Raw genomic sequence first — 13,350 nt, forward strand, 5'->3', positions numbered from 1 at the left:
GAGAAACTTTTATTCCATTTTCTAACTCACTCACTGAGGTTTCTTCAGTATTTTTATGATAAGCTCTTCCCACAAAGCCACAGCTACTCTTATGTCCTGTTATGTATCAGTTTTTCTCACACTGGCCTCAGTTTTTGATTTTGCCAACACAAATGCTCTTCAGTTCTTGAAACTTTCACCTCAGCTCTAGGCTGCTACCAGCTACAGCCTCATGAGCTTTTACTGAGCCACATGTGTACAAAAAAACATGTGACAGTTTTTTTTCTGTCCTCACAAGGAGGAGAAAGAATAGACACACATGAAAGCTCTGTGGGAAGCAGGTTCAATAATTGCATCAATATTCTGGTAACAGCAGGGTCAGCTTACTCACAGGGCACATGTGCTTTCAGGACAGATGCCAATGCAAGATGGACATGTCTCCTTGTGGAGATAGTCCCATTACTCTGAAACATGATGAGCTGTCAGAAATGCACTATGTAGAAGCATTACAAAGCAAATTATATGGACTGTACTAGCATATCATTGAGATACACATTCTTGTTTCACATGAGATAACAATGGTGTTCTTACTAGTTATTGTAAACCATGAGGTTGTGCAGATATTTTTTAACCCACATTTCAAATTCATCTCACAGTATTTGTACACACCCTTAGCAACCAGCTGAAGGGGAAAATTCTGGTGGAAAAAGCAACAGAATCAAAATTTCATCCTTTTTGATAACTTTTGTTTGGAACTGAATTTTTTTTTTACATTAATAATTTTTTTCCACCTCATTCTCAAATTGGCATACCTTAACTAATTTCCTTGCAATTTTTTAATTTATTTTTTTTCCAGTGGCCATTTGAAGGGGGGGGATTACTTTTAGAAACTTTAACCACATGGCAAGTGGTAGGATATACCAAAATGTGCCTTTATTTACATTTTAATCTCATTTTTATAGGTAAGTATTACTGAGTTTATCAAACTCGGCTTTAAGTGTTTATGAATGTCATGCTAATTCTATGACCATCCATAAAAGTACTTATCATCCTTACATTATTACAATTACCAAATTCTGGAACTGTGCCACCTTTTAAATTTAGCAGTACATTTTGGTAGGAGGATACCTATGCAGACACCCATTGCTTAAACAAAATCCAGTCATAATGGACTTTCTGATTCAGGACTGAAGTTGTTTCCTCTTGGTTACAATGAAGCTCAATGAAACTAATGGGGAATATGTATTGGAAATAAATGCAACTGTTTTTATTTTTAAAGTTAGATTGACCTAACCCCATGTTCACCACTTCCTACATATGCCATTTTGCTTAGGGGGTCAGTTCTGTGACACACTTTCTTAAAATCTTGATAAAATTCTAACTAATGAAAGACAGCTGTATTGAAATAAAGCAAGATAATAAAATGTGTCTATGATCTATACATAGAGCTCTATACAGAGGCTATGATCTAAACATATAAGTAAAATTTGAGAAAAGCTGTGAAGATACTTACCAATTAAATACTAGGTTATATATTTGATGCACAATAAGCAAATGGTTGTGACAAATGATGTGCCACTGGAAAACTCTTCAGTGAACAGCATAAAGGAAGGAAGGGGAAATGAAGCTGAGGAAAACCCCTGAATTCCCACATGTATGGGTCTGCAGACAAAAATCTCTTTTCACATTAGCTCACCTTTGGCCAGTGATCTCTGTCCTGATGCATCTGGCACAGCTAGACAATGTGTATCTGGAACTAAAAAAGAGTTTTGGGATCCACCACTCGGTTTGGAAAGCCGGACATCCTGGCTTTCTGCCGCTTCTCCACAGTCTACTTCTGGTGGCTCATCAGAGTGAATCTGTACGCAGAAAGTTAAAGGCTGATCACCCTCTTCTGTGGCAGAGCTGTTAACTAGGTCAAGCCAGGACTGCCTCTCGGAATAAGCCCCTTTAGACATCAAGGAAGAAGACGACTCATGGGAGTTGAAAGTGCTTTCAGGAGAGGAGAGAGAACAAGATGCTTCACTTGACACAGTCGAGGTGAAAGAAGACTTCTGCTGATCCTGCTTTCCAGGAAAAAATGGGGGAGGAGCCAGGGGAGCAGGGGAGGTGGTGGAGAGAAAAAAAAAAATTCCAAATTAATCAGTAAGTTCTACATGCTATAAATATGCAGCTGAAGTTGATGTAATCGAAACAAGCTTGAAGTATGGCAGCCAATCTCTTACAGAGCAGTAACTTCAGAAATTAAGCCACGAGGAAGCCAGAAGTAGAACAGTTAAGAACCTGACAATGCCTAGAAACAAAAAATAAGGAAAAATACTGTGTTTAATGTAGCCTTCCATGTTAGGTCCCACACTCACATTCATTTTCTACTTTGTCTTCACTTTATTGGTCCAATCAAGAGAGCAGACAAGAAACTCTGAATTAGCTATTGAAGATGAAGTTGTCTTGCAACATTAAATAAATCCACCAATGCCATAACCACAGATAGACAGAAATGGGCCCAAGCACTGAGGTACCTTGACCTTCTCAGCATACAAAGCCATTTTACAGGAACTAATAATTCATCAAGGCAAGAAGGTTGATGAGTAATATGATGGCAAGTTAACGGTGGAAAGATGAAACAGACAGTCATGGAGCAGAGGACAAGATTTCTGTTGCTTGTTCACCTCTAAGATTCCTCCTTTAGCACATGAATCTGGAAAGGGACCTAAACTTCACTAGCAAGACATTACAAATCATTAAGACATTCGAGGGCCCTCCAGACTGCACTTTTCACCCTGCCTCCATGAGAGCACATACAACCAGAAAGGTTTCAGTGACATCTAACAGTCGTCTTTAGGAGCTAACAGTTGAATGGAAAAGGGTATGACAGATGCACAATTCACTGGAAAGAAAGGTTGAGAGAAAGAACAAAGTTATAGATGCCTAGGTCTTTGACTGCAGCAGGCATTTACACTGAGTTGTGCAATTATCTGGTCAACAAAAGCAATTCACACAAGAAGAACTAGTACTAGTCTGCTTCTTAGCCACCAAAAAAACACTGAAAAGATGAACCAATGGAGTCAAATACACAAATAATATATACACACAATCACACAAATAAACATACAAATACTCCAGAGATGATTGACATTAATAAAGTAATGGAAGACAAGGGGAGACAAAGGCTTATGGTGAAGCTTTTAGAAATCTTGATGAGATCATCATTATGTGAAAGGCAGATTTCTTGTGTCTGATAGCTGCAGAAATTTACTCCTTCTGCAAATCATCTACTACTGGCCAGTGCCAGAATCAGAATATCAGACTTGGTGGATCACAATTCTGGCACGTTTATAGTCTCAATACATATGTAGAAAAGCTCTGTATAAGGATTAAAACAGAAGATATCTAGTGGAAGTACTGAAAATTGCTAAGAAGGTGTTGCTAGGGATACCCAGACAAGCTGCAAACACAATAAAGGGACTAGCCTGGAATACTTATTACTAGCCTGGTAAACTAGAAATTAGATATATTCATATAAGCCAAACTAAGAGTGACATTTTTTTTTATTGATATATAACCTTCTGCAATTCAATGTTGCTGTAATGTACATACTTCATTTTTACCTTAAAAAAGCAAGGTAGATTTGCCTTTCTGTCCTTCTGAACTAGCTGTATCACATAGCTACTAATCAATTCAGAACATTTCTTCACTTTTGTAAATTTTCAATGCCACTCCTTCAAGACTGTCCAAAACACTGTGCAAGTAGACTTAATTTATATTCCTGTTATGAGAAGTATACCATTTTGTTTCAGTTGCATTCTTGTTTTTAAAAAATAAATCTTCACAAAAGCACCCTAAAGCATAGGACAAGGATATATTGTCATAAACTTGATGTACAAGTGATAAAAATACCCTTGGGATCACAGGTGACCTGAAGCATTTCATCTAAGAGCTCTCATCACAAAGATAAATTGTTCAAGCATTTGTACAGCCAAGCAGAACAACCAAACAATAAAAGCTCTTGCTCATGTGGAGTGGATGATCTCATTTTGATTGTTCAGAGACAGGAAAGGAAGATGTTACATCTCACCTCTATTTTTCTGGCATACCTCCATGCAAAAGAAAGTGCCATTGAAATGAAAACTGCACCTCATTGAGTGGAACAGATTTTTGTTTTCATTTTCATTGTGCATTAAAAAAAAAAAAAAAAAGTGGGTGAGAATAAAAAAAGCTACCAGAATGTTTTCTTTCATTCTCTATATGCATGTGGTGGCTTGGGTTTTTTTTATTTGGCATGATAAATGTTTACTTTACTTGTGTGGCTGCTTTATAAGTTTTGCAATCACTCATATAATAATAAATGTCCATTTGGGGACATTTTAAAAACCAAATGCTTGAGCCAGCAGATCATAAGGATTTCACCAGAGATCAATGAGTCTCTGGGCATTTTTTTGAGAAAAAGAATCACCATGAAACACCTCAGCTGGTCTTTTGGAACTTCTGCCATCTATTGTCTCAACATAGCTGCTGGTTTTTTTAACTATAAATCCATTCACATGTGTAGAAATTAATGTAGATGGTCAGTTTAAATTTTGTCCTACAGATGTTGAAATTTACTTGTTCTTCACTTGCTTTTTTTTCCACACTACTCAAAAGCATGCATAAACATAGAAAGCTCATGTTCACTACTTCTTTTCTTTTTCAAGGGTCAAAATAGTTTGGGTCAGCAGAGAACAAAACAGCAAGTGAAGACTTTATGCTAGAAACACAGCAAAATGTTTACTGCTCTAATATGTAACAGAACATGCACCTGGGTTGCTTTTAGTTTCCAGGCCAAGTTTTCAGTGTAGAGTTGCCCAAGAAGTCTGAAGACTTTTCTGTTGAAGACAGCATTGGTTTGATTTTCCAAAATGTACCTAGCTCCTAATTCCCATTTTGCAAAATCACTTTAACACTCAGGAAGAAGTACAACTTCAAAAAAACATTAAAACAATAAAAATAAATTAACCCCAGACAATGCCAGTGGCATTCCTTGTGCTGTGCTGGGTTTCCGGGATGAGTGTCTCTGCCAGTTGCAGTCTGAAAAGATTCAAGCAGGCCTTCCAAAGGCAGTGTGTCCACAGACTATCAACTCAAATCCATCATGTTTGGCACCTCATTGCTTCGTTCAAAAACTCCACAGTGAGTTGACAGGCAGCAAGCAACATTTGGCCAGCCTTCCTGAGACAACCAAGAGCTCCACTCCTAAAAGTGATTTCTCAGTACAAGCTGTGATTTCCCAATCTTTCCAGTGGCTTTCTTGCTCCAGTACTTGTCCAGAAGGGGAGGGAACATCAAATTGGTTACTTAAAGACAGATGACTTGCAGTCAGACACAGCTCTGTTGGTACCTAACTGGTCCCTACACACCAAACAAGCAAGCTGAGCATAGGGCAGACACATGGCAGCTGTAGGTTATTTCCGTAGTCACTTCTAGGGTGTAAAGATGACAGCTTTGCTCAGGAGACTCTAACTTTTGTCAATGGCAGAGGTATTTTATGCTAGGGGTGAGAAGGGAAATCAGCTGAAAGAGGTGGAGGCTGGAGAGAAGACAACCTTTAAGGGAAAGGCTGAGGAGGCAGGACCCCTCAGCACATGTCCCCTGCTAAAACATGGACACCAGCACTCAAAAGGAGCATATAGAATGGAGACAACCAGAGATCATCTCTGCAGCAACAGGCTGACAAACAGCAGGAAGGCAGAGAAACAGAAAACTAAAAAAAACAGCACCCGCTTAAAATACATCATCTGGAAAAATGCAGGCATTCACTCAAAGATGAGCATAAGGAAAAGACATTTAGAGCCTCTGAAAGGCAAGCCATTGAGGTGTAAAATTCAAGATACTTCATTATCATCCCTCTGCCCAGAATAACTCTTGAAGAAATATTGCCAAGGTTCCTATTTTCTCTGATATTTGTAGCCCTTCAGGCGCATCTAACCCCCAGTTAATACAGGCAATAAAGAATCACGTTCTACAGTGAACACCATGCACCCCCCAAGTGCCAGGTGGGTTGTTTAACAGTGATTAACATTTACAGAACATCTTCAGGAGAGGAAGCGAAGACTTCGGATTATCTGACTGAAGCAGAAGTGGGCAAGTGGGTGACAGTGTGTCATATGCTCCCAGCTTTATGTGAGCTAATTAAAGACTGCCAGAGGGGCAACCCTGTGCATGACAGCACCTTTTATTATTGCCTGTGACCACGCAATCTTCTCCAGCTCATCTATATATTTCAAATTTATTCCTGCCTCACTGCCTCCATGCCCACCCCAGCTACTGGGTTTCATTTCAGTGTGCCATAGAGGAACCGGTACCACACCAATGAGGCAGCAGGCATTTCCCTTTCAGGAGATGTACTGAGATCATTTAGTAGTAAGTCTATTGCTGTGTACCCCTCCATGTTAACTTTCGGCTGAGGAAAGGAGCAATTTGAACTCAAGATTCCTAATTTCAGCTCTATCATGATCCCAAGTGAGATTTCTAAACACAGAAATAAGTAAACCTTGTACCTTGAAACACATGTTAGGGGAGATGAGATCACTGGGAAAAGCAACAATATAGAAGTAAGATTAATAAGACGATAAGTGGCTAGTAGCACGGCGAGTCAATTTGATTAGACACATGAGGGTGCACAGTGCTTATTCTAATTTATGAAATTAAGTGAGGCAGGAAGGAACATTCTGGACAAATAAACTACAGCAACTGAGAAAAATAGCATAGATTTTAGGAGAATGTTTATTTTCTGGTTTATATTCTATTTTTCAGAGGTAGAGGTAAATAACTGATTTTATCACTGTAAGAATGGGCCTCTTTCCCTTCATTTCTGTTCACTGCCGCAAAAGCAGCTTCAAATTCAGCAGTCTCAAAAACGGCTGACTCAAAAAAAACCCAAACAAACAACCAAATGTGTTGGATGATACTACTGGGGTGAAAAAAAGAAAGATGGTTTGCGACGAAAAAAAAAGAAGAAGAAAAGAAAGAAAAAAAAAGGAAACAAAAGAAGAACAGTATTAAAAACTAGATTATTGCAGTGTTAAAAACCTAGTAAAGAAAAGACGGCATGTGTGTGAGGTAAAGTGACACATTCCCTTTTCTAGCAAGATAAATAAAGCTCCATCTGAGGGAGCTGTTCTTTGCAGCGCGAAGCTCCCAGCGATGCAAGCTGCAATAACTGCGGCCTCTGCCAAGAGGCAGGGCTGGTCAGTGCATCCACACTTCACAGGCATACCAGGTGAACATTTCTAGCCACTGTTTTATATCATTCCTCAAAGAGTCACCTCCTCAAGAAAGCAACTAGAAACAAGCTAATTACTGAAACACTTACCGAAAGAGGAGGTGGCAGTTGGACCATGTAAGGGGGAGGAGGTGTGTCTGTTATTTCTGGATCATCGTGTTCACTTTCACTGTAGCATTCTGAGGCAGACATGGAAAATAAGCAAAACCAAAGTGTTAGACCAAAACTGATTTATTCCTCACAGCACTGTGGTAACCAAAGCTGACCAAGTAGAATGTTCTGGGCTGGGGACAGTGTTCTAACAAGTCAGTGTCTCCTACAGTGAAAATTAACCTGCTTGTGGTAATGCTACACTATTCATAGCAAACTTTTTCCTTAAACAAAAAAATTGCTAAATTGCTGTGGCAGGAAACAGTAGGTGGCACTGCCCAAGATAGCTTCACGAATCAATTTGGGGAGGGTTTTTTTCCCTCCCTTTGCAGCCTTTCAAAGAAAGGTGTTTTGGCTGCAATTTTGGAGAAAACAGATCAGTTGCATGGTGCTTTGGAGACCGTAGAGTGGTCTCATGGGAGTCTTCTGTCACCACACAGTAACTCGCATTGGCATTTTTTATTTGTTTTTCACATCCAACCTCTGTAGGAACAAGTGCTCACATCCTGCCCTGCACCACATGGAAAGGGTGACAGTGCTCATGCCCACCCAACTGAAGTGGGGATATGAAGATAGCAAAGACATAGTCAGATCTCAGTGATGACAACATGAGTGGGTGCTGAGTGCCACAAGAGTGGAAGCCAACTTTGTGGTCTCCACAGGAGCTGGAACTGCCTCTCCCTTCACTGGCTGTATCCCTGGGCAGCTGGGTGTCTGGTGGAAGCAACCCTCCAGCTCGCTCCCCAAGTGGGTGAGAGTTGTTTATGTTCTGGGAGTACTTTTTAACAGCTGGACTTCATGGGTCCACACCACTAGAAAGCAGTGTGTTAGCACAGTCTCTGGGAAAGCACCTGTGAGTATTTAATCTTTTAACTAAATTAATACCCACACACTTTATTTTTGTGTATGTCATTTGGGGGTTCTAATAAGCACAGTGCAAGAGGAACAGAGATTTCTATGCATGAGAGAGAAGTTTCTAAAATGTTAGCAAGCAAAATTTAAAGAGATTAATTACTTTTTATCCATGTATTCTTTGCAGAGCAATTTAATTGCATTGCTGCTATTCTGTCTACTGGAAATATATGCTGGCACATTTTAGCATGATGGACTGAGGCTAGTTACAATAAGGCCTATATCAAATTCTAAGACTCTCTTAACATCTTCTTTAATAACTCTTAGTAAAGAGCTTATTGTTTCTACAGCTCCCCTTTTAGGCACACAGAAGATCTGAAAACAGAAGAATCAACAGCTGTTTCTGATACTCTAAATAGGCAAATGGGGCTGGAAGGGTTTGTTAAAATGCCTAGAAAGTATGTGAACACACAAAAACTGCCAGAACAAGAGCCAAGACCCTCCTGAAGAATTATGGTGTGTGATACAGAGGGGAGAACCAGGTCAGCAGGAAGAGACGTGACTGTGGGTAATGACTGTGTTTTTCTGAAACACAACAATGCACATCCACCCAGGCAGGTTGGTGGGGTGCTGAATCCACACTCGAGGCAGCTGCTGGAGCACACGTAACAAAACATGCGTGCAAAGATGAGGCGGTATTTGGTACCAGAATCAGAGTGCCTTTTTCTGACAGAGAAATAGACCACCAACTTTAAAAGCTGGATAAATCTTGGCTATGTTATGCTTATTGCAGGGTAACTAGATTACCTGCTGAAGCGGTTATTGAGTGGATTATTTTGTGTCTTTTTTTTTTTTTTTAATTATCATTATTGGACTGAGTCATTTTGAATTGTTTTCTAATTCTCAACTCAGCCATCACAACCAGTATTTTTGAGGCTTTAAATAATATTTTTTTTTTCATATATATAATTTTGACTATCCTCATCTTCCATCAAACTCCTCCTTTGTTAAAGCGAGGACAATATATTTAGACATTGACTCCCCAAGTACAGTTACCATGCAGTTCTTGCTACCCAGCCTAATACTGAATATGGCCCCTTATCCTAGTTATTTCAGACTGTTTCGATACAAAATTGAGTTAAAAGCAGGCACAGACAATTTGGAGGAATTTGGGGATATGGGAATTAAGACATTTCCTGACAAGAAATAAAGAGGAATCATGAACTGAAAACAAATACATTTATGAGATCTGCTGAGTCTCCAGAAATCAGTGGTATATATATTTACCAGGCCCAAAGCTGCTTTTAATGACAAAGTATAAATAAAGCCAGAGTAATAAACAGAGCTAGATCAGATTAATCAATAATGAAATTACATGTACAAAGCCTGGACATAAACCACAACTTTATTCTGGGAAACAATAGAAGGGATGCAGGGAAGAGCATTTCAGTGCTTAGACAAAACAGGCTGCATCACCCAAGCGTCCATACTACTACAGATACCAGTGTCTTTCTTGTAATAACAGCTCCTTCATAAACTGAGCATTCCTTGGTACCAATACTCTAAAAATGGAGAGTCAAAAGCCCAGAAGATGCATATTCCTCAGAATCTATTCCTGGTTTGCTAACACAGTACTACCCACAGCCCTTCTCATTCTAAACCAGCTCCCATCACCTGTCCTCACCAGAAGCTTTTCCAAGTGCTACAACAGGTAACTCGCTTTGTCTTCTGCCCAGATTTCTGATGTGAGTGCATGTATCCTCACACCAAAGAGTTCTATTGGGTCAGTGTGCAAGTTAACACAATAAACACATTGCTAGGGAATTTCTCAATTACTCATTCTGCAATGAGCTCTTGGACATGACTCTGAAGGAAATTGGAGGCTTTGGTACTCCACCACTATCATGCCCTGCCCCCAACATTGCTGTTGTTGAAACTCCCAGGAATGAAGGAAACACTAGCTCTACATTGCACAAGATGTTCCCAAGCTAGCAAGCTCCCAGGCCATAGCACAAGTCCTGTGATATACCTTACCAGCTCAAAACTCAGAGTAGCTCAGCTCTTCCTCTTCACACCTGATAGGCTTAGCAAGCCAGCAAACTGCCAAGAAGTAGCTACACACCTCTCACAATAACATTGAGTGTCTCTCAGTGGCACTGGTTCTCACCATTGTGTCTTTTTTCTGTCATTACTCTGTGCTGTGTCAGTGTGGTTTCTTTGAGTTCAGTCATTTGACAAACCCAATTTGAAAATGTAAAAGACAGAAAAGAGCTGAGAAAATTTGGCCGAGCAAAAACTGTGAAGAACATGTAGTTACACACTGAAGCCATTGTTAGAAGTGTACCTTCCTCATTCTTCCCGTTGGATGCTTGAGGGACTACAGCCATACCCAGCTTGCTTAGCCACCTGTGTTTGAAACAAAGGGAATACAGAATTAGGGATACTTGCATGCTGTTTGGACAGAGTTTTGCCCCTTATAGATGTGTTCTACATCACCACAGGTGTCTTCATTAACCTAAAAACTAAATGTCAGTTTCTTTCTATTTCTTAGATCATCTTCTAGAAAGGCGCTAGGTACCTGAATACCAATATGCACTGTGCTGAGGAAGACTAGTTGTCTGCGACATCATCTTTCCATGATACTGAAAAAAGCACTAATGATGACCAAGGAGTTGCATTTGTGGAAGCTAAAGTGTGTTATAACACAATGTCAGTGGCTTAGTCCTGCTCCTTAGGTGCCAACTTTCACCTGAGATGAAGCAAAAGGCACAGGAGCCATAGGAGGTTATGTCAGCTGCCCTGGCCAAAGCTGTCACAGCATTGTCTAAGAATCTAAATAATTAAAGAGCAGACTCTAACAATTACATATAGCTTTCTTCAACTCCCTGTGTACTTCTGGTTTTAGTAAGTGGCACTTCCTGTGTTGTTTTAAGCTACTAACAGGTTTTTTTCCCATTTCTCTTCCTAGGCAGTTGCATTTTTCTAGCGTTAGAAACAATCCCTAGATACACTTTTTGCATATTGTGTTTGCCTGTGGGTCATTCAGATCTACCCAGGTTTTACTAAAACTAACAACTGAAAAAGTTCAGGCATTTCAGGTTAAAACTCAAGACCTAATCAGGGAATGTAGGAAGGGCAGGAATTACAATTCATACCTCTGAAAAAACAGTGTCTTGATTCTACTGGAGCAAAGAGAAATTTGCTAGTGAGATTAGTGTCAACTGGATTTTTAGACTGCAGTACGAACAACAGAGCCACATAACAGTTCAAGAAAATAAAGTAACTTCTGTTATTGACTGTCATCTAACAGCTAATATAGGTCTTCATTAACCACGAGGCTAGACTAGAAGTAACTGTATGCAACTGGCCAGATAAACGCACACAGCTAGTCAGCATGTGTTCATTTGTCCATGACATTAAATACATGCTAAATTAATGAAGCAAGTGACTGTATTAATAAATCCGCTGTTGATTTAATAGATATATATGCATGAAGAGTTTTAAAAGGTCATGATCTGTCAAGCATTTATGCACACCAATAACTCGACATACATGAATGCCCCAGTGAGTTCAGTGGAACCACTGATGTGTATTTGCAGGACTGCAGCCAAGAGAGCAGATGTCTTTTAGTCTGTTTTGACATATGCGTGAGTATGCGTGTACTTTATGTATTAAATGCCTGTATTTTATACTTTGTCAAGGAAAACATAATCAGTTACAACAGTAAGGAATTAGTGCAGTATAGTGCAAGCTGCTCTAATGCTAGGCTGCCGACTTTCAAGACAAAACGAGAGTTACTTGAGGAGTGGAGTTTGAAGAAAATCATTCTGGGGACATAAGAGCTGGGACACCTGCATAGATTTCAATCACTCACTCACATGAGACTAAACATTTCAAAAGTGTCATTAAGACACTGAGAATTTCCAGCTGGGCTCTAAACTCGCTGTTACCACTCACAAATATCCTCCATTAGCTCTTGTGTTCCTTTTCCTTCTCCCTACATCCTTCCCTCTTTTCTCTCTCAACCAGGGTTACTATCTCTACAGAAATATTCCTGTCCAGCAGTCCCTTATTCTCAGGCATCCTCAGCTCATCTGCCTTGAGAATTTCTCCCTCTGTTCAGGAGATCCAGCAGGAAACACAGCAATACAAGAATCGATAGTAATCTGCCCACCAGTAGGCTCTGTGCTGCTCAAAGTTGCAAAAGAAACGCATTCATTCTGTCTATATTTACTTGTATACATCTATTGAGTACAGATTTATACACGTATATATCTATGTGGGTACACTACTGTAGTATTTACAGTATGGATACATTTCTGTATGTGTAGCCCTTTTGGAAGGTCACACAGATTCTCTCAACCTCAATCCTTTTCCATTGTGGTATGAGGTATCCTGTTTATAGAGGGAAAGAATGGTCAATGCCCTATGAAGGATCTCACAAAGATCACCAGCAGAGCCATGATTAAAATCCTGACCTGACTCTTACAAGAGCTCTCTCCACATTTAAATTGTTCTGCTTTTTATCTGGTATTTGGCCATTTAAGGCAACAGCATTATGAACAGACTGCAACGTGAAGTAAAAAAGTCAAGATATGAGATGTATCTAAATCAGCCAAAACTGGATCAAAGCAACTAATATCTATTTCTGACAGCTCAGTGGTTTCTAAAATGGGAGTTTCATATGCATTTTTACTTCTTGCACTAAAATCTGCACAAATTAATTGTTCTTATGGACATTTGTGGGAAGAAAATTTTTGATCTGTCATGAGGAACATTTAACTGTAATATATTTTGGGGATGAAGTAAATACTTTAAAGAAGCAGCCGTTTTTATCTTTTTAACCCTCCCTTTTAACTCTCTTGCTACTCTAAAAGCAGACTGTTATAATTCTAGTCTTAGATTACTTCTGGGACAAAACTATATTAAGACTTTTCTTTTCCTTCCTTTCTTCTCTCACTTCTCCCAAGGTGATAAATTTGCTATCAAATCTTTGTGCCTGTCTAATGGAAAGGAAATTATACCAGCAAATGTCAGGAAGATTAGTATCAAAATGAAGCTGCTACTGCAGCCTCTGATTTCAACTATCATTAGTGAAAAAATAGCAGTGT

The 13,350-nt window shown here is 39.5% G+C and overlaps 1 protein-coding gene across 1 annotated transcript in view; it reads right to left on the reverse strand.

Moving 5' to 3' along the window:
* The window catches only part of IPCEF1 (interaction protein for cytohesin exchange factors 1), a 62,072-nt gene that overhangs the window by 15,518 nt on the left and 33,204 nt on the right, over nt 1–13,350 (reverse strand). The window contains exons 7-9 of the mRNA XM_051615800.1: nt 10,584–10,645; nt 7,328–7,416; nt 1,676–2,042 (exon numbers count right to left, since the gene is read on the reverse strand). Coding sequence (XP_051471760.1) covers nt 1,676–2,042; nt 7,328–7,416; nt 10,584–10,645 — 518 coding nt within the window. The remainder of the gene's footprint in view (nt 1–1,675; nt 2,043–7,327; nt 7,417–10,583; nt 10,646–13,350) is intronic.

The sequence above is a fragment of the Apus apus genome, chromosome 3 (genome assembly GCF_020740795.1).
Source record: "Apus apus isolate bApuApu2 chromosome 3, bApuApu2.pri.cur, whole genome shotgun sequence".
NCBI classification, from domain to species: Eukaryota; Metazoa; Chordata; class Aves; order Apodiformes; family Apodidae; genus Apus; species Apus apus.